Source organism: Microcaecilia unicolor, unplaced genomic scaffold (assembly GCF_901765095.1).
Source record: "Microcaecilia unicolor unplaced genomic scaffold, aMicUni1.1, whole genome shotgun sequence".
Lineage (NCBI taxonomy): Eukaryota > Metazoa > Chordata > Amphibia > Gymnophiona > Siphonopidae > Microcaecilia > Microcaecilia unicolor.
This window is the reverse complement of record NW_021963233.1, coordinates 34,292-60,960: the sequence shown is the minus strand read 5'-3', so window position 1 is coordinate 60,960 and position 26,669 is coordinate 34,292. Positions and strand designations below refer to the sequence as shown.

The following is a 26,669-nucleotide window of genomic DNA, read 5'->3' as shown; positions in this document are numbered from 1 at the left end:
AACCATCTGATTATTAGTTAGAAAGATTAGAGAAAAAGGATCCTGAGGGATAAATTGATATTACCTGAAGTAGGTACTCCAGTGGTGGGTGCTCCTATGAAAATCAGAGACAATTAGATTATAATTTTACTAAGAATATATGTTTTGAAAGGATTAGGTTTTGTCCAGTAATAGACAAATAAAGCTGTGAAATATTTAGAGAATAGATGTGTTCATCTGGAATCCACACTCTTGTGTACTATACTGTGCAGAATATACATTCACAATGAAAAAGTAAGAATCTTTAGTGCAGGTTATATAACACCAATATTCAAATAGTTCTAATAGTTTCATGTTGGTATTATAAACTGTTCTTAGTTCTTGCTTTTATCGTTTTGGGTCCCTGGTATGAGACCACCGTGTATCTCTTTTCCTTTTGCAGAATATATATTTATATATAACACCTTCGTGGTTAAGTGTGCAGTATATTCAGTGGGCCCTTTACAAAGGTGCACTAAAAATAAGTGTGCGCTAAATGCTAGAGATGCCCATATATTCCTATCATAAACTACTAAAACCAAGACTGAATATGCTGAAATATAAATAAGGCTACCAGCATTTAAGTATGTCATTTTTTTCTTTTTCTTTTTTCTTACTTATATTACAGAGTGCTGTCCGCAAAAAAGCCACTGAATATATTTTCAATGCCAAGTGGTCTAGCACTTCTTTCATCGGGTCACTCTTATTTTTTACTAGTAAAAAAGGCCCGTTTCTGTATGAAAGGAAACGGGCGCTAGCAAGGTTTTCCTCCCCCCCCCCCCTTGCTCTCTCCCTCGCTCTCTCCCTGTGTCCCCTCCAAGTCCCACGGCCCCCTTCCTCCCCTCCGATTTCCATGGCTTCCTCCCTCCCTCTGTCACTGTCCTTCACTCTGTCCTCCCTCCAAGTTCCAGTCCTTCCTCTGAGTTCCAGTCCCCATCCCTCCCTCCCCATCCCCCAATGTGCACATCGCCCCCCCCCCTCCAAAATCGCCAACCCCCCTCTCCCCCTCTCTTACCAGGGTCCCGGCGGCAGCATTGAAGAGCGAGCAGGTTCAGCGAGTCTGCTGCCGTCCCTTCTCTTTGCTCTGAGCTGTGACTGGTCCCGCCCTCATTTCCTGTTTCCGCAAGGGCGGGACCAGAGTCACAGCTCAAAGAGAAGGGAAAGCAGCAGACTCGCTGAGCCTGCTCGCTCTTCAATGCTTCCAGGCCAGTGACGTCAGTGTTATCTACTCTATGATGCAGACCACCTCCGGCAGAAGCCATGGTCCCAGGCAGCTTCAGAACATTGGAGGTGAGAATTATTATATAGGATGTGCTATAGCCTATAGTATAGTGCTTAATCCAAATAACTCAAAACGTGAACGTATCTCTTAACGTTCTCTCCAAAGTGCACTGTGTTGCTTGACTGCCCCAATTTTGATTGACTGCACTTTTTATCCTTTTGTCCTTTAGATTGTAAGCTCCTTTGAGCAGAAACTGTCCTTCTTTGTTTAACTGTACAGCGCTGCGTAACCCTAGTAGCGCTTTAGAAATGTTAAGTAGTAGTAGTAGTAGTAGACTTGCTGCTTCTCTCTTGTACACCTCTATCTCTAACTGAATTTGGCTTCCCCATATATTCCTATCAGCATCTCTAGTGTTTAGCATGCGCTCATCATTAGTGCACGCTAAAAACACTACCACACATATGTAAAAGACCAACTCAACGTATTATATTAGAGTCACAGGCTGCATAATTATACTCCTATGATTTTGCTTCATATAAACAGTATTGTGGATTGTTTTCTTTTTTAAAATTATGAGGTCAATATATACATGAAAGTACGTGTGTAGCTTAGGTGTGTTTGAAGTGACACTGTCTGTGTAGTTTGTGCCACTGAAAATAACCACATAAGCTACATGTGCATTTACACATATACTTTATCCCATGGATTCTATATATGGTGCCTAACTTCAGGTGGAGATAAGCACGTAACTTATTTGGCGGAACAAGATAAATTAGCATTTATAACAGCATTTAACAAGCAATAACGAGTGCTAATTGGCAATAATTACAATTTATGTGTGGAAATCAGTAAGCGTATTTTATAAAGAACTGTGAATAAATTGCAAAGCGCACAGTTCAAAATAAACACGCGAAGCTGAAAAGGGGTGTGATTACGGGCATGTTTATGGGCGTTCCAACAGTTACAGGCGCAATTACAGAATACACCTCAGTACGCCTAAATACGCACATGGATTTACACCATGTTTTTATTGGCGTAAATGAAAGCGCATAGCTTTAGGTGCTGCAGTATTGATAACACGTATTCTATATATCATGCCTTAATTTTATAGAATACACTTATTTCTGTGTGGATTTTTTAGGCACCATATATAGAATCTAGCCCTACATGTGTAGACACCATTATTCAGCACCTGTATCTGTAGCTTATTTGTTTGGTGCAGATGCTTCAGGTTATATCTAGTTTTGTTGGAGTTTGGCATGTCCATGCCAAACGTTTAAGCTACATGTGTAGAGTCTGAGTATTAGTGTCTACACGTATAGAGTATACTTGTATTTGGTGCCCCCTAGAACTGCCCTTCCATGCCACATTTTCCTGACATTTGATACTCAATGTGTTACTTTTGCAAAAAAGGATTATAGAAAAATGCTTGGGCATTTTGTGATATGCTGATGATACAAGTACCTTTGGAAAATTTACCTCTGTGTAGCCTGGGAATGTTTTTACTTTCTTTGTTCTTGGGACAACCAGTAGACCAATGCTCTGAGTGACAGGGGTCCCTTGTTCTTTGATTGGAACTCTGAGAATGACCACCCCCCCTATTTTGGATGCCATGGTGTGGGAGAAAGTGCATCAGCTCATCCCTAACCTCAGGCAATAAAGGGGCCCTTTTACTAAGGCACACCGAAAAATGGCCTGCATTGGTGTAGGCGCGTGTTTTGGATGTGCGCAAGTCCAATTTTCAGCTCACCTGTAAAAAAGGCCTTTTTTGTGGCCGAAAATGGACGTGCAGCAAAATTAAAACCAGCGCACGTCTGTTTTTGGCCTAGACCTTACCACCACCCATTGACTTAGCGGTAAGGACTCACATGTTAACTGGGCGGTAATTGTCAGCACATGTACACTGCCAATTGCCGCTGGGTAAGCGCCACGCAGTAGAAAATTTCTACCGTGTGTTTTGGACGTGCATCAAAAATGGAATTACCGCCTGGAGCACGCGGTAGCCGGGCAGTAGTTCCAATTTGACGCATGTTATATGTGCATAGGTGCCTACGCACCTTAGTAAAAGGGCCCCAGAATGCTTTTAGTTGCCACAGAAGACCAAATATCTGTGTGGTTCATTCTAGATGATTGGCTTCAAGATGTGAGCACCAAAGCAAAAGTTGGGTTTGGCTGCTAAAACCACTTGAGCTGGTCCAGTACATTGAGATTGTAAATAATCACAATATAGAATTTCTCGCTGTACCAGTTGTGAACTGGATGGTGAATCTATACAAAGCAGATGTCTTAGCATATAGAATTTTAATAAGAGAAAGTATCCCTCATTAGAGAAATGAACACGATTGCCTGATTTGCGGTCATATGACAGCATTTGAAAACAGATCAGAAATGGAAATTAAAATACCTGAGGCTGAAGCTCCATACAAGGTAGTTTGTTGTGAGAAAATCAAAAGGTTTACATTTCAAAAAATCTATTTCAGTTTAACCTTTAAGCACTATCATCAAAATTATGAGGAAGAATGAGAATGGAAAAAGGATCCTGAGAGATAAATTGAAATTACCTGGTGTAGTTACTGCTGTGGTGGTTTCTGAACCTATGAAAATCAGACAGTATTATTATAAATTTAATCAGAACACATGTTTTGAAAGGATTACCCCCCCCCCCTCCCCCCGTTTAGTAAGCCGCGCGGCAATGCCAACACAGCCCATTCAAAGTGAATGGGCCATGTCGGCATTTGTGCATGACTTAGTAAATGGGGGGGGGGGGGGGGGCTGAGTTTTATAGAACTAGAAGACTAGTGAAACATTTAGAGAATTAGATACAATGATGGGCGGAAAACATGTTCAACAAATAAAAAGTGAGAACAGTGCAATTTATAAAACCAAAATTCATGTAGTTTGTTGTACATCATGTTGATTTGCAATATAATAAAGGCGATTTTAGCAAATACAAATATATGATAAACGATTTGATAATTTCATTTTGATGTTAAAAACTATGCTTGGCTCTTGTTTTTTCTACTTTTTTTCTTTTGTATGTAAGCACCTGCCATCTCTTTTCTTTTAGCACAGAGTATAGTTTGGTTTATATTAGAGTTACAGACTACTGATTTTTACTGCATAAAAACTATATTGCGTTTTTTTAATTATAAGGTCAAGATATATATATATATATATATATATATATATATATATATATATATATATATATATATATATATATATATATATATATATATATATATTCTATAACTATGCATGCAAATTTTAGAATGCCCATGTGTTACAGATCCTGCACTGCTACTTAGTCCTAAAAGAACCAGAAATATTTTAGTTCGATTTTATTCTACAAAGATCCTTTCTCTTTAGAAAGATTAGCATTTACAAAACAATCTCTCCCAAGAGTTAGGTACTGTTTAGCAAGGATTTGTTCTAATCATTCTGAATAAGACTCAAAGACTAGTCCTTTTACTAGTAATATTATTAGGGGCCCATTTATCAAGCTGCAGTAAAAGGGCCCTGCAATAGTGGCGGGGGCCGTTTTTGCCACACACAAGGGTCCTTTTTACCGCAGCGGGTAAAAAGCCCCTAAAAAAGACGTAGCCATATGGTAAGATTATTCTTACCATGGCCATGGGAGGGGTGGAAGTACTTACCACCACTTACTGAGGTGGCAGTAAGGGCTCCTGTGGTACCCCAGCGGTAACCAGGATGCGATTCCTGCCAGGTTAGTGCCACTCTAGAAATTATGAAATTATTTTCTGTGGCGCTAGAAATGGTGCATGCTTGAGGCAGAACTACTGCCACCAACCACGTAGGGCCTGCAGTAGTTCCAGGTTGCTACACGGCAAGCCCATTGTCACAAGGCAACCCGTCAGTAAAAGGGCCCCTTACTTACTTCTCTATCAATAAAAGTTTTGATAAAGTTATTTTTAATAGACATTAAAATCACATGTAAACATCAAGCAAGCACTTCTTTCTACTAAGAAAATCAATCAGGGTTAGAAACCAGTAAATGAAGATCTATCTGCGGCCTCATAATTTCGCCACCGGTTACATTCATGAAAAAGAGAACAGATTTTAAAAAAGAAGGTATTTAACATTACCTGTTGTAGGTCCTGAAGTGGTACTTGATCCTAAAAAAGCCAGAGATGTTTTAGTTACATTTTCCCCAAAATTCTATGTAGCACCCCCTAGAGATCCGCACTAAAATAACAATGCACATAACTTAGGCCTAACACGGGGTAGGCCTGCACTGAGGTATCCCATGGTAGTTTGGGTAGAAGTGCTTGCTACTCCCGTGGTAAAAAATATATATATTTTTTTGCCACGGGAGGCATGTCTGGGGGTGAAGAGTAGGTATGCCTGCTCTAATCGGGTCGCATGGACACGTTACCGTGTGCTACCCACAGGGGCGTAGCCAGACAGCAGATTTTGGGTGGGCCTAGGCAAGAAGTGGGTGGGCACAAAATGTTCTCTCCCCCACTACCACATTAAAAAAATATCTCAGCTGGTGGGAAAATGCTTCTCTCCAGTCTCCATCTTGGTAGTCTGCAGCAGGCATGCGCTGAAAACTGAGCATGCGAAGGTGCCAGTATTGTGGACAGCAGCATTTTCATTACCATGTGTTACTGTTGGATGGGCCTGAGCCCACTGCCTACCCAATTAGTGCAGGAGAAGCATGGGAGCCCTTTTTCCCTCTTAAATAGGTGGTGGTAAGGGCTCCAGGCTATAAAGACAATTTGCTAATGGGAAAATTAGTGGGTGTCCATTAAAAAAAACCCTGACCGTGGCCATTTTTCAGGCACGTTAGAAAGTGGCCAGAGCACGTGGCAAACCCTTGCACTACTTGCAGCACTGGCCACTTTCTAGCATGGCTTAGTAAATGGACCCCTAAAACAGCCAGAATGTTTTAATTAGAATTTCTTACAAAAAAGCTCCTTTTCTTTTAGAAAAATTACGCTTTCCCTTCACAAACACAAGGCTTTTCCCAAACAAACCCCCCCCCCCCAAGAACAAGTTAATTTTATCAAGAATCTGATGTAATCATTCTGAATAAAACTCAAATATTAGTAGCTATTGTTGTTACTTCTCTATCAAGAAAAGTTATACAGAATGATTTAATTAAAAAAAAAAACAAGAACTAGGTAATGTTTTGCAAGGATCTGTTGTAATCATTCTGAATAAAACTCAAATATTAGCATTTTATTGGGTGAAAATAGTCTATCATGAAAAGATTCATTGTTTGAATTTTTTTTTAAACTTCAATTTTATTGAAGTTTTAAAGTTAACTAACGATGGCCCGATGGATATAAAAATCACAGGTAAATAATTCTTTTTACTTAAAAATAAGAACATACTCTGGGCCCTGTTTACTAAACCACGCTGTAGGTGTGCTAACTTTATATTCCTATGGGTGTCTCTAGCATTAGCTAATTTTTAGCACGCGCTAAAAAGTCTGCACGCCTACAGCTCGGCTTAGTAAACAGGGCTCTAAATGTTAGAGATACCCATATATTTCTATGGGCATCTCTAGCATTTAACTCATGTTAATCACCTTTGTAAATGGACCCCTCAATCAGGGTTAGAAATCAGTAAGGGCCATGTTTACTAAGCCGTGCTATAAGTGCACTATCATTTTTAGTGCATGCTAAGCATTAGCATGTGCTAACCATGTAGATGCCCATAATAATCCTATGGGTGTCTACACGGTTAGTGTGTGCTAATTTTTAGCATGCGCTAAAAAAACTAGTGCACCTTAGTAAACAGGGCCCTAAATAAAGAACCGGTGTCTCAAATAATTTCATCACCTGGGCTACATTTAGAGAAAAGACAACAGATTTTAATGAAACAGGGTGTTTAATATTACCTGTTGGAGATACTGCAGTGGTAGAAGGTCCTATAAGAATCAAAGATGTTTTAATATGAATTTATTCTAGAAAGATAGTTTTCTTTACAAACATAAAGCTTTTCATAAACAAATATGAAGAACTATGTAATGTTTAGCAAGGATCAAAACATTCAAAATTTCACTCAAACACTAGTAAAATGAAAGGTTTTTATTCTTCTATACTGTGAATTTTTCATAAATACTAGAATCATCTGCAAACCTGAAGCAAACAATTTTTATTCTAAGAAAATCAATCAGGTGTTGAAATCAATAAATGAAAAGCTATCTGGTGCCTCATAATTTCAACACTGGGTTTACATTCAAAGGAAAGCGAGCAGATTCTCAAAAAAAATTATTTAATATTACCTGTTGAAGATCCTCCAGTGGTACTGGGTCCTAGGAAAACCAGATATGTTTTATTTACCATTTACTACTAATAGGTTCAATCCATTTACAAAGTTTAAGCTTTTCCAAAAGCAAACTATGAAAAACTAAGGGGCCCTTTAACCAAACGGTTATAAAATGTGGCCTGCAGTTGCGTTGGTGCGTGGGATTGCTGTACACCGAGGCCATCTGGCATTGCTGCTGGTAAAAAGGCCTTTTTTTAAAAGGGCCAGTAAATGGCAGTGGGAATTTAAATATTCAGGAGACGGTGAGGACTCTGGCGGTAACCCGGTAGTAATCGAACTGCATACGCGGTGCTCAATTACCACTAGGTATGCCCCCTGGCACCAGAAAATAAAACGGTATTTTCTAATGCTGGAAATGGCACTCAGAAGACCTGGAACTGCCGCTGGGCGAGCCCAGTGGTAGGGCCGATTTGAAGAGCACTTAGCCGGCAGTAGATCTACTGCCCTTTTGTAAAAGGAGCCCTAAGTAATGTTAGCAGGGATCCATTCTAATCATTTTAAATCTTACTTAAATATTTATAATTTTATTGATTGTTACTATTCTATCAGGAAAAACATTCATTTAGTTAATCTTTAAGATATATTAAATTCTTATGTACACAAGAAGGAAGCTTTTTTTTATAATATGAAAATCAGTCAAGGTTAGAAATCAAACTATCTGGTACATCCTAATTTCAACATTTAGGGCCACTTTTACCAAATGGTGGGCATGCGGGTTTGCTCTGCGCAGAGGCCCCCTTTTGCTGCCAGTGGCATAGCCACTTCCTTATTTAAAATAAAAAAGGAAGTGGCTATGCAGTAAATTAAACACTTGCTGTGTGGCCATTTCTTGGGGGAGCCCGTACTTCCTCTATTTAGGAGGAGGTAAGGGGCTCTGAAAGTAAACGAGCAGCACGTGGAAGTACCCGATTACCGCCAGGTATGCCCCTGTTGCTAGAAAATTTTTAAAAATATTTTCTTGTACAGGAATTGGCTTGTGGCGGGAGTTGGAACTACCGCTCAGCTTCCCAGGAGCCTGGCGGTAGAGCTGAATTGCTGCACGCGAAACCAACACTACATCTGCCCCCTTTTTGTAAAAGGGCCCCTTAGTCTACATTCAGAGGAAAATGAGCAGAATATTAAAAAACAGCGAGAATGAACATTACCTGTTGTTGTAGATCCAACAGTGGTACTTGATCCTAAAAGAACCAGAGATGATTAAATCAGAATTTACTACAAAAAAATCCATTCTCTTTATAAAGATTAGGCTTTTCTCCAAAAAAAGAAAATCAAGAATGAGGTAATACTTAGCAAGGACCTGTTCTAATCATTCTGAATAAAACTTAAATGTTAGTAATATTGGGGCCCTTTAACTAAGCTGCGTAAGTGTCTATGTGCGCCCAACGCGCGCCAAAATGGAGTTACCGCCTGGCTACCGCATGGCTCTTGTGGTAATTTTATTCTTGGCGCATGTCTGATTTACATGTCCAAAAAATAATTTTTATTTTTGCATGAATGTATTGGACACACACCAAGTGGCATTTGACGTGTGTAGGTCATTACCGCCCAGTTACCATGTGATTTATTTATTTATTTATTTATTTATTGCATTTGTACCCCACATTTTCCCACCTTTTTGCGGGTTCAGTGTGGCTTACATTACGTTATGAAGACTGGAAGTACATTTTGTTACAGCTCAGTTATGGATTACATTATGAGGTGTTATGAGACAAGTTTTTTAACAAGGAATATAATAATGGAAAAGATCATTGAGACATTGGAAGGAAAGAACGGGAAACTAAGAGGGGCGATACACTGGAGGGAACCCGAGGGAAACAGGTATGAGTGAGGTAAGTTTGCGGGAGATGAGAAGGTGAGGTAGGGGAAGGGAATTCGGAGTGGCTGTAGTGATGCATTGTTGGACAGTGAGTGCGGTTTTATGTGTTATGGTTCTTTCCGTAAATTTCCTCAAAGAGGTGGGTCTTCAGTAGTTTGCGGAAGGTTTTTTGCTCTTGAATCGTTTTCAGGTTGCGTGGCAATGAATTCCAGTACTGCGTGCTCATGTAGGAAAAGGTTGACGCGTGCAGTGTTTTGTATTTCAAGCCTTTGCAATTAGGGAAGTGGAGGTTGAGGAAAGTTCTGGATGATCTTTTGGCGTTTCTTGGTGGTAAGTCTATTAAATCCGACATATAGGCTGGGACTTTACGGCTAGGTCAATGGCTGGCGGTAGGGTCTCAGACCCAAAATGGACGCGCGCCAATTTTGATTTTGCTGCATGTCCATTTTCGGTAAAAATTTTAAAAAGGCATTTTTTGCAGGCGCGCTGAAAAATGGATCTGTGCGTACACAAAACACGCACCTATGCTCCTGCAGGCCATTTTTCAGCACACCTTAGTAAAATGACACCATTATTTGTTGTTACATCGCTATCAAGAAAAACACGTACACATGAAGCATGCATTTATTTCTTTCTGCTACAAAACCAACAAATGAAGAATTATCCTGGTGTCTGATAATTTAAATGCTTTGGCTAGATTCAGTTGAAGAACAGATTGCAGAAAAAGAAGAGCTTTAACTTTACCTGTTGTTGTAGATCCTACAAGGGTAGTTGATGCTAAGAGAACCAGAGATGTTTTAGATATATCTTATTCCCAAAGATTGTTTTTTTTTTTTTTAAAGATTACACTTTTCCCAAACAAAAAATCAAGAATTATCTAATGTTTAAGAAAGGTCAGTACCAATTATCTGAATTTTATTAAAATAGTAATTTTATTGGGTGTTATTTCTCTATCAAGAAAATCTTTATGGAGTGATTTTTAAATGGATATTTAAATCACTTGGAGCCTTGTTTACTAACCAGCTTATTTTCGAAAGTGATAGCCGGCCATCTTCCACACAAATCGGGAGATGGCCGGCCAAATCAGTATAATCGAAAGCCGATTTTTGGACACACTCGCCGGCATTCCGTTGCGGAGGCGGCTAAACTTCAAGGGGGCATGTCGTCAGGGTAGTGAAGGCGGGATGTGGGCGTGCTTACGAGATGGCCGGCTTCAGCTGATAATGGAAAAAAGAAAACCGGCGATGACGAGCATTTGGCCGGTTTTACTTGGTCTATTTATTTTCATGACCAAGTCTCAAACTGACCAGATGCCCACCGGAAGGAATCGGGGATGACCTCCCCATACTCCTCCAGTGGTCACCAACCCCCTCCCACCCAAAAAAAAACTTTAAAACATTTCCTTCCTAGGAGGGAAAGGCAGTCGGCCAGCTCGTAAAAAAAAAAAGGATCTTGCTGACCAGTTATGTTATGACTTACTTGTTCAGGAGTGCTGCTGTATTTTGTGATACTGTTTTGAGAAATGTTCAAGAAAGACTTCATACAAATGAAAAAAGTCCCTGCCGTTCATTTTCCCTTGATGGCCGTCCCTGACGTGCACTTCCCTTAATAGCCGTCTTTCTCTCCAAAAGTGCACTTCTCTTAATGGCCGGCTTTCTCCCCAAACAGGGAAATCAAAACAGTTTTTGCTCGCAGGTTTTTTTTTAGTAGTAACAGTGGGATGTGAACCAGCCACCTCTGCATTACAAGAACCATGATGTAACCACTTGGGCACAGCTCCACTTACTTGGGTGTCCCTCCCTTTTGATTATACCCCTTCAGGTCTCTCTCAGCCAATCACAGCGCGTTAAGCTGTCTGTGAGTGGCTGAGAGAGACCTGGATGGGTATAATCAAAAGGGAGGGACACCCAAGTAAGTGGAGCTGTGGCCAAGTGGTTATATCACTGGTCTTGTAATGCAGAGGTGGCTGGTTCAAATCCCACTGTTACTACAAAAAAAGCAGTATGCAAAAACTTTTGATTTCCCTGTTCAGGGAGAAAGACGGCCATTAAGAGAAGTGCACTTTCAGAGAGAAAGACGGCTATTAAGGGAAGTGCACGTCAGGGACGGTCATCAAGGGAAAATGCATGGCAGGAACTTTTTTCATATGTATAAAGTATTTCTTGGACATTTCTCAAAACAATATCACAAAATACAGCACTCCTGAACAAGTAAGTCATAACATAACTGATCAGCAAGATCTAAACATCCAGAAGTACCAGTGCACTACGAATGCTGGCCCCTCCCACGGCCAAATGCCTTGGATTTGGCCGGGTTTGAGATGGCCGGTTCCAGTTTCCATTTTCGCTGAAAAACAAAGTCGGCCATCTCAAACCCGGTGATCTGTGGCATTTGGCCGGACCCAACCGTATTATCGAAACAAAAGTTGGCCAGCCATCTTTTTCGATAATACGGTTCCGGCCAGCTGTTGCGGCGCCGCCAAAATAGATCGCCGGCGATCAATTTCGCCAGCGCCGTTTGATTATGCCCCTCTAAGCCACGCTAAAGGTGCATTAGCGTTTTTAGGGTGTTGTTTACTAAAGCTTAGCTCGAGTTATCTGCAGCAGGGCCCATTTTATTCCTATGGGCCCTGCTGCAGATAACTCGAGCTAAGCTTTAGTAAACAACCCCCTTAGTGCGTGCCCATAATATTTCTACGGGCATCTACACAGTTAGCAAATGCTAATTTGTAGCACGTAGTAAAAACGCTAGTGCGCCTTAATAAACAGGACACTTGGATAAAAGAAGCAAGCACTTCCTTATAAGAAGAAAATCAACCAGGGGTCAAAAGCAGTAAATAACAAACTAACTGGTGCCCCCTGACTACACTTCTTGGGCTACATTTAGAGCAAAGAAAGAAGAATTAAAGTTTTTCAATATTACCTGTTGTTGTAGATCCTGCAGTTGTACTTGATCCTAAAAGAACCATATATGTGTTAATTAGAATTTATTCCAAAAATGTCTTTTGTCTTTACTATAATGTAAACATGAATCAAGCACTTCCTTATAGTACAAACATCAATTAGGGTTAGTAAGCAGTAAATGAAAAACTGGTGCCTCCTATTTGTACCACTTGGGCTACATTCAGAGGACACAAGACCAGTTTTAATATTTAATAAAGTTTAATATTACCTGGTGTGATATGATTTGTGGGCAGGTATTGTTCTGTTAGAATTAAAATATTAACCTGTTGCTCGTTGACCATTGGAGAAGGGTTGGGAGGAAGGGGAAGATGTTGTTAAAATAATTAAAGGAGGTTTAATACAGGAGTTCAGCCGAGGATGAGCAGGTACATATATTAAGGTGGGAGTTGGTATTGAAGCTGGGAGGTTGAAATAACCTGGGGGGGGGGGGGGGGGGAGGAATAAAGTTGGGGGAGTATGGAAAGAAAATTGTATAACTGTTTCTTTAACTGCTGTATGTAATTAGTCTAATTGTGACAGAATTGAAATGACTCCAATAAAAATGTTGATACATAAAGTTTAATATTACCTGTTGTTGAAGACCATGCAGTGGTACTTGGTCCTAAATGAACCAGAGATGTTTTAATTAGAATTTATCATAAAAAGATCCTTTCTCTTTACACAGTTTAGGTTTTTCCAAGCAACATATGCAAAACTAACCCTCACTTATGCAACGCCGAGCTAGCGGCTACTGCTTAGTAATTAATGTGCGGCAGCCGCTAGCATGGCTTTGTCAACGGGGGGGGGGGGGGGGGGGGGGGAGGAAAATTGATGTTTAGCAAGGATCTGTTCTAATCATTCTAAATTTCACTACAATATTTGTAATTTTTTTCTTAACACGCTATCATTAATAGATTCATTGAGTGAATATTTGTTAGATATTGAAATCACATGTAAAAAAGAAGCAAGTATTTCCATGAAAAGCTAGTGCTTCACAATTTCACCACTTGGGCGATATTCAGAAGAGATGTGATTTTAAAGAACAAGATTGTTTAATGTTACCTGTTGTTGTAGATCCTACAGTGGAAGTTGGTCCTAAGAAAACCAGAGATGTTTTATTTAACACATGACTAATAGATCCATTCTCCTTACACAATGTAGGCTTAACATATGCAAAGTACGAAAAACTAACCTCCCTGTATACTAAGTTACACTAGAACAGTGGTTCCCAAACCTATCCTGAAAGCACCCCAGCCAGTCAGGATTTCAGGATATCCACAATGAATATTCACGAGATAGATTTGCATGAGGTGGAGGCAGTGCATGCAAAACTCTCTGATGAATATTCATTGTGGGTATCCTGAAAACGTGACTGGCTGGGGTGCCTCCAGGGCCAGGCTTGGGAACAACTGCATTAGCGGCTGCTGTGCACTAATGCCAACACAGACCATTCACTTTGGATGTGCTGTGTTGGCATTGCTGTGAGGCGGCCGCTAGCAAGACTAAGTAAACAGGGAGGTAAATAATATTAGTAGAGATCCATTCTAATTATTTTAAATTTCACCTAAATGTTTGTAATTTGTTTGGGTAGTAATACTCTAGCATGAAAAGATTCATTATTGAATTTTTAATGGATATAAAAATCACATATAAACAAGAAGCAAACACTTCCTTATGCAACAAACATCAATTAGGGTTAGAAATCAGTAAATGAAAAACTGGTGCCTCTTGATTACACTACTTGGACTACATTCTAAGGTAAGAAGACAGATTTTAAAGAAAAAAGGCGTTTAATATTACCTGTTGTTGTAGATCCTGAAGTGGTGCTTGGTCCTAAAAGAACCAGAGGTAAACATTTAAGTTAGAATTTATTACAGAAAGAGCCATTCTCTTAGATTAGGCTTTTCTAAAACAAACCAAAAAAATCACAAACCAGGTAATATTTAGCAAGGATCTGTTTTAAACATTCTGAATAAGACTTAAATATTAGTATCATTATTCACAGTTACTACTCTATCAGGAAAAGGTTTAAAGAATGATTAAGAATGGATATTAAAATCACATATACACATGATCAAGCATTTCTTATGCTACGAAACCAATAAGTTAAGAATTCTCTGGTGCCTGGTAATTTTCAGTGCTTTGGCTACATTCAGCTGAAAGAGAACAGATGTTGAAGAAAAGAAGGGTTTTAGCATTACCTGTTGTTGTAGATCCTACAGGAGTAGTTGATCCTAAGAGAACCAGAGATGTTTTAGAGATATTTTATTTCAAAAGATCATTTATCTTTTCAAAGATTATGCTTTTCCCAAAGAAAAAATAAAGAACTATGGGCTTCTTTTATCAAATCATGCTAGCGGTTCCTGCTGCGGTAATGCCGAAAACCCATTGACTTTGAATGCATTGAATGCATTCGTTAGCATTGCCGCACGGGAACCCCTTGTGCGACTTAATAAAAGAGGCCCTATGTAATGTTTAGGAAGGGTCAGTACCAGCAGTCTGAATTTCACTCAAATAGTGATATTATTTGGTGTTAGTTCTCTATCAAGAACATTTTTATAGAGTGATTTTTATGGATATTAAAATCACATGCAGGAACTAGCTGGTACTTACTAACGTCACCACTTAGACTACATTCAGAAGAAAGAGAACAGAATTTTTTTAATGAAGTTGTTCAATATTACCTGTTGTAGATACTGCAGCGGTACTTGGTCCTACGAAAACACAGATGTTTTATATACCAATTATGACTAATAGATTCATTCCCTTTCTACAATTTAAGGCCTTGTTTACTAAGCTGCACTATAGGGAGCCCTTTTACTAAGGCACGCCGAAAAATGGCCTGTGCTGGTGTAGGCACGTGTATTAGATGCGCGCAGGTCCATTTTTCAGTGCGCCTGCAAAAAAGGACTTTTTGTGGCTGAAAATGGTCATGCGGCAAAATAAAAATTGGCGTACATCTATTTTGGGCCTGAGACCATACTGCCACCCATTGACTTAGCGGTAAGGTCTCATATGTTAACCAGGAGGTAATTGTCAACGTGTGTACACTGCTGAATACCGCCCGGTTAGCTCCATACGGTAGAAAATAGAAATTATTTTCTGACATGTGTTTTGGACACAAGTCAAAATTAAAATTACCACCAGGGGCATGCAGTAATCGGGTGGTAGTTATAATTTGACACATGTTATACGCACGTAGGCACCTATGAGCTTTAGTTAAAGGGTCCCTAAGTGTGCTAACAATTTTAGTGTGTGCTACAATTAGAATGCAAAAACACTAGAGACACCCATAGGAATATATGGGTGTCTCTAGTGTTAGTGTGAGCTCATTTTTAGCATGCGTTAAAAATGCTAGCGCACCTTAGTAAACAGGGCCTTTAGACTTTTATTCATTTATTTATTTTGCTGCATTTATATCCAACATTTTCCCACCTATTTGCAGGCTCAATGTGGCTTACAATAAGCAAACTATGAAAAAATAAATTAATATTAGTAGGGATCTATTCTAACCATACTAAATTTTACTCAGATATTAGTACGCCTTGTAGCGCTATAGAAATGCTAAATAATAGTAGTAGTAGTAGTAGTAGATTTTAACAATCCATCAGGAAAAGATTCATTGACTGCATTTTTAATGGATATTAATATCATATATAAACAAAAATGAAAAACTATCTGGTACCTCAAAATATCTAAATTTCTACATTTGGTCTAAATCCAGAGGAAAAAGAGCAGAATTTTTTAAAAGAGCAAGATTGAACATTACCTGCTGTAGATCCTGAAGTAGTACTTGGTCCTAAAAGAACCAGAGACGTTTAAGTTAGAATTTATTACATAAAGATCCTTTTGCTTTAGAAAGATTCAGCTTTTCCCAACAAAAAACTAATTAAGAACAAGGTAATGATTGGCAAGAATCTGTTCTAATTATTCTGAAGAGGACTTAAATATTATTAATATTATTTGTTGTTACTTTTATATCAAGATACGTTTTATAGAATGATTTCATACTAGATATTAAAATCACATGTACACATGAAGCAAGCTACAACACCAATAAATTAACAATTATCTAGTGTCTGATAACTGAAATGCTTTGGCTACATTCAGCTGAAAGAGAACAGATGTTGAAAAAAGAAGGGTTTTAATATTACCTGTTGTTGTAGATCCTACAGGAGTAGTTGATCCTAAGAGAATCAGAGATGTTTTAGATATATTTTATTCCAAAAGATTGTTTGTTTTTTTAAAGATTACACTTTTTTCAAGCAAACAATCAAACAAACAAACAAAAAAAAAGAAATATGTAATGTTTCAGAAGGGTCAGTACTAATTTTTTGAATTGTATTTGAAATAGTAAATTTATTGGGTGTTAGTCTTTTTTTTTAATCAAGAAAAGCTTTATGGAGTGAGTTTTTAATGGATATTTAAATCACTTGGAAACAAGAAGCAAGTACTTCCTTAGATGAAGAAAATCAACCAGGGCTCAAAAGCAGTTAAAGAAGATCTATCTGGTGCCTCCTAATTTCACCACTTCAGCTACATTCAGAGGAAAAATAGAAGAATTTTAGGGCCCCTTTTACTAAGCTGCGGCACAAGGGGGCCTGCACTGGCGTCAGCGCATGTTTTGAACATGCGCCGAGGCCCCCTTTTACCGCAGCTGGTAAAAGGGTAGTCCTTCTATTCTGCAGGAAATGGCCATGGTGGTAAGGGCTCCTGTGCTAACCCGGCGGCAACTGGGCAGCATGCAGCACTGCCCGATTACCGCCGGTACACCCTGGCGCAACAAAATATATGACGGTGCGCTGGCAGTACTTTTTGTTTAGCAAACTAAGCCCGCGTTGGGCTTACCGCCACTTTGTAAAACAGGCCCTAAAAACATAAATTGTTCAATATTACCTGTTGTTGAAGACCATGCAGTGGTACTTGGCCCTAAATGAACCAGAGATGTTTTAATTACAATGTATTATAAAAAGGTCCTTTCTCTTTACTATGTTTATGCGTTTTTCCAAGCAAAATATGCAAAACTAATGTGATATTTAGTAAGAATCTGTTCTAATCATTCTAACTTTCACTAAAACATTTGTAATTTTTTTTTCTTAGTACTCTATCATGAGGAGATTCATTGAGGGGCCCTTATACTAAAGAGTTGACGCGCGGCAATGGGCTTGCTGCACGCCAACTCATGACTGCCGCCGGGCTTCCGCATGAGCTCAGTGGTAGTTCCTACCCCCAACACAAGCCATTTCCGGCACTACAAAAATATTTTCTATTTTTGTAGTGATGGTGCATACCCGGCAGTAAAGCACTGTCCCGTTACCGTAGGGTTTGTGCGGGAGCCCTTACCAGGGCTGGTCTTAGTAATTGCAGGGCCCTGTGCAGACCAGATCCGTGGGCCCCCTCTGCCCGTGTCCATCCACCCGTGCCCGCCACCATAAGCCACCTCACCCCATACCTTGATATGCATCCACCACGTTTCAGTAGAGAGCGGCAGACAGTGACAGCAAGTTTCATATCCCTTCAGTTGTCAAGACCAGAGCTTTCTCGCTGCTACATCCTGCCCTTGCAGAAGCAGGAAGTTACATCAAAAGGGGGTGTGACGTAGCAGAGAGGAGGCTCTGGGCTTGGCAGCTGACAGGATATGAAAATCGCTGCCGCTGCCTGATGCTCTCTACTGAAATGTGGATGCTCATTAAGTTATGGAGCAGAGAGGTGTTCCGAGACAGGAGGACAGACATGCCAGAGATGTGGGGCCTCTAGGAACGTGAAGCCCTGTGCAATCTCCCCTGTCACCCCTGCCCTGGCCCTTACTGCCACCTCAATGAGTGGCGGTAAGTGGTCCCTCCGAAATGGCCGTGGTTCACTTTCCAGGCCATTTCTTTACGAGAAAAAAAGGCAGCCTTTTAACCACTGCAGTAAAAGGGGGCCTCAGTGAGCATCAACAACTAACACTGACACTAGTGCAGGTCCCCTTTCACTGCAGCTTAGCAAAAGGACCCCCGCGTGAATATTTGTTAGATATTGAAAATCTCATGTAAACAAGAAACAAGCACTTTCTTATACTACAAACATCAATTAGGGATAGAAATCAGTAAATGAAAAGCTAGTGCCTCATAATTTGACAAGCTGAGTAATATTCAGAAGAAAGAGATGTGATTTTAAAGAAGGAGGGTGTTTAATATTACCTGTTGTTGTAGATCCTGCAGTGGCACTTGTTCCTAGGAAAACCAGAGATGTTTTATTTAATATTTATAACTAATACACTCATTTCCTTTATACAATGTAGGCTTTTCACATGCAAAGTATGAAAAACTAAATAATATTAGTAGGGATCCATTCTAATCATTCTAAATTTCACCTAAATGTTTATAATGTTTTGCAGTAGTAATATTCTATCATGAAAAGGTTAAGTGAATTTTAAATGGATATTGAACTCACAAGTGAACAAGAAGCAAGCACTTCCTTATATAACAAACATCAATTAGGGTTAGAAATCAGTAAATTGGAGTGGAGGAGTGGCCTAGTGGTCAGAGTGGGGGACTTTGGTCCTGGGGAACTGGGTTCAATTCCCACTGCAGGCACAGGCAGCTCCTTGTGACTCTGGGCAAGTCACTTGACTTTCCATTGCCCCAGGTACAAATAAGTACCTAAGCTGCAATGAGTGGGAAAGCACAGGGTACAAATGAAAAGCTGGATCCTGATCATTGCATCACTTGGGCTTCATTCTGAGGTAAGAGGACAGATTTTAAAGAAAGAAAATGTTTAATATTACCTGTTGTTGTAGATCCTGCAGTGGTACTTGGTCCTAAAAGAACCAGAGATGTTTAAATTAGAATTTATTACAAAAAGACCCATTCTCTTTAGAAAGATTAGTCTCTTCCCAAAAGAAAAAAAATTAAAAAATCAAGAAAGAACCAGGCACACCCATTAAAGGGGGCCGACCACAACCGGGCTGAAGGCCAGCAAAGACAGAAGTGTGGGGGAGGGTACGGGGAGGGCCTAGCTAGAGAGCAGAGGTAGTAGTGGGAGGGAAACAAGGGGTAGCAAGGGGAGGGGGCAGGAAAAAAGGGGAGGAGCAAGGGAGGAGGAGAGAGGAATTTGAACTGCACAGGAAGTCCTTTTGAATTTGGAAGCAGGAGAAGAGCATAGGTAATCATTATCAAGGATGTATTTTAAACATTCTGAACAAGACCTAAAAATTAGCACGCACTAACGACAGAGACACCCATTATATTCCTATGGGGGTCTCTAATGTTAGCGCGCGCTAAAATGTTTGTGCGCCTCCAGTGTGGCTTAGTGTAAGAAATATAAAGAGTTGAAAAAAGTTCACAGCAGCAGGAAGTGCTGACAGTGATTGATTAATGCAACCTCCCCCCCATGTCTTGAGCGAGAGTGCTGCAGAACGGGCAAGGGCAAGGCGCCTGAGTGTCTGTAAGAGAAAAGAAAAGTGAGCAATAATGGGAAGCAGATGCGGCATATGTTCTGCTTTAAGTTAAAGGATTTATGGTATGATATAGCCTGCACGTGATGTTAGAAAAAAGAGCAGGGAAAAACAGTATTTAAGCAGGATGAAAGGAATATGTATTAAGCATTCTGCTTTGTCTAGATATGCTTCCTGGATACCTCCATTGAAGGTACCCGGTAGAATTGTAAATAAACTTTTTATATTAAATATGAAATTCGTCTAGCCTTTTCTTCATTAGTGAACAGGGCCCATTATTTGTTGCTACTATCCTATCAAGAAAAGTTTTATAAAATGATTTAATAATGGACATTGAGATCATATGTACACATGATCAAGCATTTCTTTATGCTATAAAACCAATTAATAAAGAACTCTTTGGTGCCTGATAATTTCAATGTTTTGGCTACATTCAGTTGAAAGAGAACAGATGTTGAAAAAAGAAAGGTTTTAATATTACCTGTTGTTGTAGATCCTACAGGAGTAGTTGATCCTAAGAGAACCAGAAATATTTTAGATATATTTTATTCCAAAAGATCATTTATCTTTTTAAAGATTATGCTTTTCCCAAATAAAAAAACAAAGAACTATGTAATATTTTCTGAATTTCACTCAGTAAAATTATTTGGTGAGGTTTTTCGATATGACGTATAAGTCTGACTTTGGACGTTTTGCACAAAACGTCCAAAATCTGAATAGAAAAGAAGGCCCTTTTCAAAAAAAAGAAAAATGGCTTTCTTTTTTTCAAAACTACTATTTCAAACAAGGTTTCGTACTGTGTACATTTTTTTCAAAAAAAGGTCCATATGATAAACATAAAAAATCATCCTATTGGGATGTAGGAGGGGGCAGCATTTTTACTAGACTGGTCCCCCAAACATCGCAGGAGAGCAATGAGGCACCCTTGTGGGCACTGGAGTGGACTACTTATAAATGCTCCCAGATACACATCTCACCATTGTTCCCTTATCTTGTCTGTTGAGCCCTCCAAAACGTACCACAATAGCCCTTATAGGCAAAGGGGGCACCTCTATGTGGGTACAATGGGTTTCTGGTGAGATTTGGAGGGCTCACAGTTTCCACCACAAGTGTAACAGGTAGGAGGACATATAAACCTATGTCCATCTGTCTGCAGTGCACTGCACCCACCACTAGACTACTCCAAAGACCTGCATGCTGCTGTAATGGAACTGAGTAATACATCTGAGGCTGGCATACAGGCTGGTAAGTAATGATTTTAATCAAATTTTTGGGGGGTGGGATGGTGTCAGTGACCACTGGGGAAGGAAGGGGAGGTCATCTCTGATTCCCTCCAGTGGTCATCTGGTCATTTAGGGCACCTTTTTGTGCCTTATTCGTTATAAAAACAGGTGTAACTGAAAACATGTTTCAGTCCTGAACGATTTTGTTTTGCACCATTATGGCTGAAAAAGTCCTAGGAACACCCAAATCCTGCCCTCACCGTGCCCTGACATGCACCCATGAGATTTGGATGCACTACAGATGAACAGCATAGAAAAATATGTAAAAAAACAGGTTTCAAATATACAAATTTGGACTTTTTTGTGAGAAAAATATCCAAATGCTGCTTTTATGCCACTTTTTAGACATTTTTCTCTTTCAAAAATGAGTGCCTTAGTGTTAGTTCTCTATCAAGAAAATTTTTATAGAGTGATTTAAATGGATATTAAAATTACATACAGGGGTCCTTTTACTAAGGAGCGCTGAAAAATGGCCTGTGGTAATGTAGGTGTGGGTTTTGGGCATGCGCAGATCCATTTTTTTCAGCTCGCCTGTAAAAATTGACATCTATTTTGGGTCTGAGACCTTACCGCCATTGACAGCGGTAAGGTCTTTTGCGTTAACTGTGCGGTAATCACCTACATGCGTCAAGTTGGAGTTACCACCCGATTTTCTGCATAGTGGACATGCATAAAAAATGAAATTACAGCACGGGCCATGCGGTAGCTGGGCGGTAATTCTGAATTGGAACACATTGGGCACGTGTAGGTGCCTATCCACCTTATAATTGAAAGAGAAAAACGCCTAGATTTCGACCCAAATCGGGAGATAGACGTTTATCTCACAAAAACGAATAAATCGGTATAATGGAAAGCCGATTTTGGACGTTTTCAACTGCACTCCGTCGCGGAAGCGTACAAAGTTGACAGGGGCGTGTCGGAGGCATGGCGAAGGTGGAACTGGGGCGTGGTTATCGGCCGAGGAGAGATGGGCGCCTTTCGCCGATAATGGACAAAAAGTATGCGTTTGTAGCTAGAATTTAGGGCACTTTTCCTGGACCCTGTTTTTTCACGAATAAGGCCCCAAAAAGTGCCCTAAATGACCAGATTACCACCAGAGGGAATCGGGGATGACCTCCCCTCACTCCCCCAGTGGCCACTAACCCCCTCCCACCACAAAAAATTATGTTTCACAACTTTTTATTTTCACCCTCAAATGTCATACCCACCTCCCTGGCAGCAGTATGCAGGTCCCTGGAGCAGTTGTTAGGGGGTGCAGTGGACTTCAGGCAGGTGGACCCAGGCCCATCCCCCCCTACCTGTTACAATTGTGCTGCTTAATGCTTAGTCGTCCAACCCCCCCCAAACCCACGGTACCCACATGTAGGTGCCCCCCTTCACCCCTTAGGGCTATAGTAATGGTGTAGACTTGTGGGCAGTGGGTTTTGAGGGGGATTTGGGGGGCTCAACACACAAGGGAAGGGTGCTATGCACCTGGGAGCTCTTTTACCTTTTTTTTTTTGTCTTTGTAAAAGTGCCCCCTAGGGTGCCCGGATGGTGTCCTGGCATGTGAGGGGGACCAGTGCACTACAAATCCTGGCCCCTCCCACGAACAAATGCCTTGGATTTATTCGTTTTTGAGCTGGGCGCTTTCATTTTCCATTATCGCTGAAAAACAAAAACGCCCAGCTCACAAATTGTCGAATAAAACATGGACGTCTATTTTTTTCGAAAATACGGTTCGGTCCACCCCTTCACGGACCGGTTCTCGGAGATAAACGCCCATGGAGATAGACGTTTTTGTTCAATTATGCCCCTCCACGCGGCTTAGTAAAAGGGCCCCTCAATAATTGGTTGATGCTTGATAATTTCACCACTTAGACTCCATTTAGAGGAAAGAGAACAGAATTGTTAAAAATAAGTTGTTCAATATTACCTGTTGTTGCAGATCCTGAAGTGGTACTTGGTCCTAAAAAAATAGATGTTTTATTTACCATTTATGACTAATAGATTCATTCCCTTTACACAATTTAGGGCTAAAGGTTTGCATGCCTACAAAGCAGCTTAGTAAACAGGACCCTTTTCACTAGCAAACTATGAAAAACTAAGAGCCCCTTTCACCAAGCTGCGACAAAAGGGGGCCTGCGCTGGCGTCATTGCATGTCTTTGATGTATACTGAGGCCCTGTTTTACTGCAGCGGGTAAAAGGTAGGTCTTTCTTTTCTTCAGGAAATGGCCGTGCAGCAAGTGAAACACTTGCAGCATGGCCATTTCGGGGGGAGCCCTTGCTGCAACTCATTGAGGTGGCGGTAAGGGCCTCCACGCTAACCCAGTGGTAACCGGACAGCATGCAGCACTGCCCAATTACCACCGGGTACACACTGGCACTACAAAAATAAACATTTTTTGTCGAGCTGGATATGATGGTGTGCTGGAGGTGGGAACTACCACTGGGCGGTTGCGGTTGCCCAGCGGTACTTCTTTTTAGCGAGTGGTAAGCTTGCGTTGGACTTACTGCCGCTTTGTAAAAGGGCCCCTACGTAATATTAGTAGGGATCAGTTCTAACTATTCTAAATTTCATTTAAATGTTTGTAATTTCATAGGGTTTTAACAATCCATCAGGAAAAGATTCATTGACTGAATTATAAATGGATGTTAATATCACATGTAAACAAGAATGAAAAACTATCTGGTACCTCAAATTTTCTACATTTGATCTTCATCCAGAGGAAAGAGAGCAGAACATTACCTGTTGTAGATCCTGAAGTAGTACTTGGTCCTAAAAGAACCAGAGACGTTTAAGTTAGAATTTATTACATAAAGATCCTTTTGCTTTAGAAAGACTAGGCTTTTCCCAAACAAAAAACTAATCAACAACAAGGTAATGATTAGCAAGGATCTGTTCTAATCATTCTGTATAGGACTTTAATATTAGTAATATCATTTGTGGCTCATTCTCTATCACAATACATTTTATAGAATGAGTTAATATTGAATATTATAATCACATGTACATGTAAAGCAATTTATTCTATTAAACCAATAAATGAAGAATCATCTGGTGCCTGATAATTTAAACAATTATGCTTCATTCAGCTGTAAAAAAAACAACAACATATTTTTAAAACACAAGAGGTTTATCAGTACCTGTTGTTGTAGATCCTACAGAAGTAGTTGCTCCTAAAAGAACCAGAGATGTTTTAGATACATTTTAATCCAAAAAGATCATTTGTGTTTTCAAAAATTAGAATTTTCCCAAACAAAAATTGAAGAACTATCCAGCTTATTTTCGAAAGACGCCCATATTTCGAACCAAATCGGGAGATGGGCGTTTTTCTTGCATGGGTGCCCAAATTGGTACAATCGAAAGGCGATTTTGGGCGTCTTCAACTGCACTCAGTTGCGGGAACAAATAAAGTTGATGGGGGCGTGTCTGAGGCGTGGTGAAGGCGGGACTGGGGCGTGGTTATCGGCTGAACAGAGATGGGCGCGCTCGGCCAATAATCGAAAAAGAAAGGCGTTTTTACCAAGAATTTAGGTCACTTTTTCTGGACCCTTTTTATCATGAACAGGTCCCCAAAAAGTGCCCTAAATGACCAGATGACCACCGGAGGGAATCGGGATGACCTCCCCTGACTCCCCCAGTGGTCACTAACCCACTCCCACCACAAAAACAAGAACTTAAAAAAAATTTTTGCCAGCCTGTATGCCAGCCTCAAATGTCATCCCCAGCTCCATCACAGCAGTATGCAGGTCCCTGGAGCAGTTTTTAGTGGGTGCAGTGGACTTCAGGCAGGTGGACCCAGGCCCACCCCCCCTACCTGTTACAGTTGTGGTGGTAAATGGGAGCCGTGTAACCCCCCCCCAAAACCCACTGTACCCACATCTAGGTGCCCCCTTTCACCATTAAGTGCTATGGTAATGGTGTAGAGTTGTGGGGACTGGGTTTTGGGTAAGGGAGCTGTGCACCTGGGATGTAATTTAATGTTTTTTTCTATTTTTTAAAAGTGCCCCATAGGGTGCCCGGTTGGTGTCCTGGCATGTGAGGGGGACCAGTGCACTACGCATCCTGGCCCCTCCCACGACCCAAAGCCTTGGATTTGGTCGGTTTTGAGCTGGTCCACTTCGGTTTCAGTTATCACTGAAAAACGAAAACGCCCAGCTCAAAAAACGCCCACATCCAAAGCATTTGCCTGGCACAAACCGTATTTTCGAAACTAAAGATAGACATTCATCTTTTTTGAAAATAAGGTTCGGTCCGCCCCTTCACGGACCCATTCTTGGAGATAAACGCCCATGGAGATAGGCGTTTCCGTTCAATTATGCCCCTCCACGTAATGTTTAGTAATGGTCAGTTCCAATTTTCTCAATCAAGAAAAGCTTTATTGAGTAATTTTTAATGGCATTTAAATCACATGGAAACAAGAAGCAAACACTTCTTGATATAAAGAAAATCAACTAGGGTTCAAAAGCAGTGCCCCCTAATTTCACCACTTGGGCTACATTCAGAGGAAAGAGAGTAAATTTTAAATAGAAGGTGTTTAACATTACCTGTTACTGTAAATCCTCCAGTGGTACTTGATCCTAATAGAACCAGAGATGCTTTAATTAGAATGTATTATAAAAGGTCCTTAATTCATTGAGTGAAATTTTAATGGATATTAAACTCACATGTAAACAAGGAGAAGCACTTCCTTATACTACAAACATCTATTAGGGCAAGAAATCAGTAAATGAAAAACTGGTGCCTCATGATTGCACCACTTGGGCTACATTCGGAGGTAAGACAGCATTTAATATTACTTGTTGTTGTGGATCCTGCAATGGTACTTGGTCCTAAGGGGTTCTTTTACCAAGCTGCAGGAAAAAGGGCCCTGCGGAAGCAGCAGGGACCATTTTTCCCATGCTCCAGGGCCCTTTTTAATGCAGCGGGTAAAAAGCCCCAAAAACAAAATGGCCATGTGGTAAGAAATCTCTGAATGGTGGTAAGTGCCAAGATGCACATGGGAATATAAGGAACATCTTGGCGTTTACCGCCAGTTGATTTCTACTGTGAGCTAGGTTAGCAATAGAAATCAAACAAAATAAAACATGGAAAAGAAAATAAGATGATACCTTTTTTATTGGACATAACAACACATTTCTTGATTAGCTTTCGAAGGTTGCCCTTCTTCGTCAGATCAGAAATAAGCAAATGTGTTAGCTGATAGAATATATAAGTGAATTTCCATAATCTCCTTCACTATTGTGATTGTCGATGTTGATAGAAGAGTGAGAAGGAGATTTCCTTCATAATATGGTATAATCAGAATATATGTGAAACATCCAAGCATTTCAATGACAGTCTAGCAGGGTGGGGATGGGTAGGAGGTATGCATGGGGACATCAAAGCATTTCATTTCATTCATAGTCTAACAGGATGGGTGTGGGTAGGTGAGAGGAGGGTGATAAACAGAGAAATACAACTTTATGGTTTATAATGGGCTAGAAAACCCAGGTCCTTGTTAAGTCCTGTCTGTTGGGTGTCAAAATATTCAATCATTCTGACGTCAAAGGTCTTGCGCTCCTGTATTGTTTTAAAGTTACCTTTCAGGATTCTTACTGTGAAATCACTGGTGCAATGTCCTGGTCCTGTAAAGTGCTGGCCAACAGGGGTAGGAACCTGACTGG

At 40.3% G+C, this 26,669-nt stretch overlaps 1 protein-coding gene across 1 annotated transcript in view; it reads right to left on the bottom strand.

The window, feature by feature from the left end:
- LOC115459093 (mucin-5AC-like) overlaps nucleotides 1-26,669 on the bottom strand; it is a gene marked incomplete at its 5' end in the record, with an annotated part of 101,624 nt that overhangs the window by 40,924 nt on the left and 34,031 nt on the right. The window contains 23 exons of the mRNA XM_030188959.1: nucleotides 65-94; nucleotides 3,802-3,834; nucleotides 5,347-5,376; nucleotides 7,110-7,139; nucleotides 7,497-7,526; nucleotides 8,686-8,718; nucleotides 10,101-10,133; nucleotides 12,279-12,311; nucleotides 12,888-12,920; nucleotides 13,361-13,393; nucleotides 14,099-14,131; nucleotides 14,500-14,532; nucleotides 14,983-15,012; nucleotides 16,068-16,097; nucleotides 16,453-16,485; nucleotides 17,195-17,227; nucleotides 18,481-18,513; nucleotides 19,068-19,100; nucleotides 20,218-20,250; nucleotides 22,935-22,967; nucleotides 23,749-23,778; nucleotides 24,147-24,179; nucleotides 25,551-25,583. Coding sequence (XP_030044819.1) covers nucleotides 65-94; nucleotides 3,802-3,834; nucleotides 5,347-5,376; nucleotides 7,110-7,139; nucleotides 7,497-7,526; nucleotides 8,686-8,718; nucleotides 10,101-10,133; nucleotides 12,279-12,311; nucleotides 12,888-12,920; nucleotides 13,361-13,393; nucleotides 14,099-14,131; nucleotides 14,500-14,532; nucleotides 14,983-15,012; nucleotides 16,068-16,097; nucleotides 16,453-16,485; nucleotides 17,195-17,227; nucleotides 18,481-18,513; nucleotides 19,068-19,100; nucleotides 20,218-20,250; nucleotides 22,935-22,967; nucleotides 23,749-23,778; nucleotides 24,147-24,179; nucleotides 25,551-25,583 — 738 coding nt within the window. The remainder of the gene's footprint in view (nucleotides 1-64; nucleotides 95-3,801; nucleotides 3,835-5,346; nucleotides 5,377-7,109; nucleotides 7,140-7,496; nucleotides 7,527-8,685; nucleotides 8,719-10,100; nucleotides 10,134-12,278; nucleotides 12,312-12,887; nucleotides 12,921-13,360; nucleotides 13,394-14,098; nucleotides 14,132-14,499; nucleotides 14,533-14,982; nucleotides 15,013-16,067; nucleotides 16,098-16,452; nucleotides 16,486-17,194; nucleotides 17,228-18,480; nucleotides 18,514-19,067; nucleotides 19,101-20,217; nucleotides 20,251-22,934; nucleotides 22,968-23,748; nucleotides 23,779-24,146; nucleotides 24,180-25,550; nucleotides 25,584-26,669) is intronic.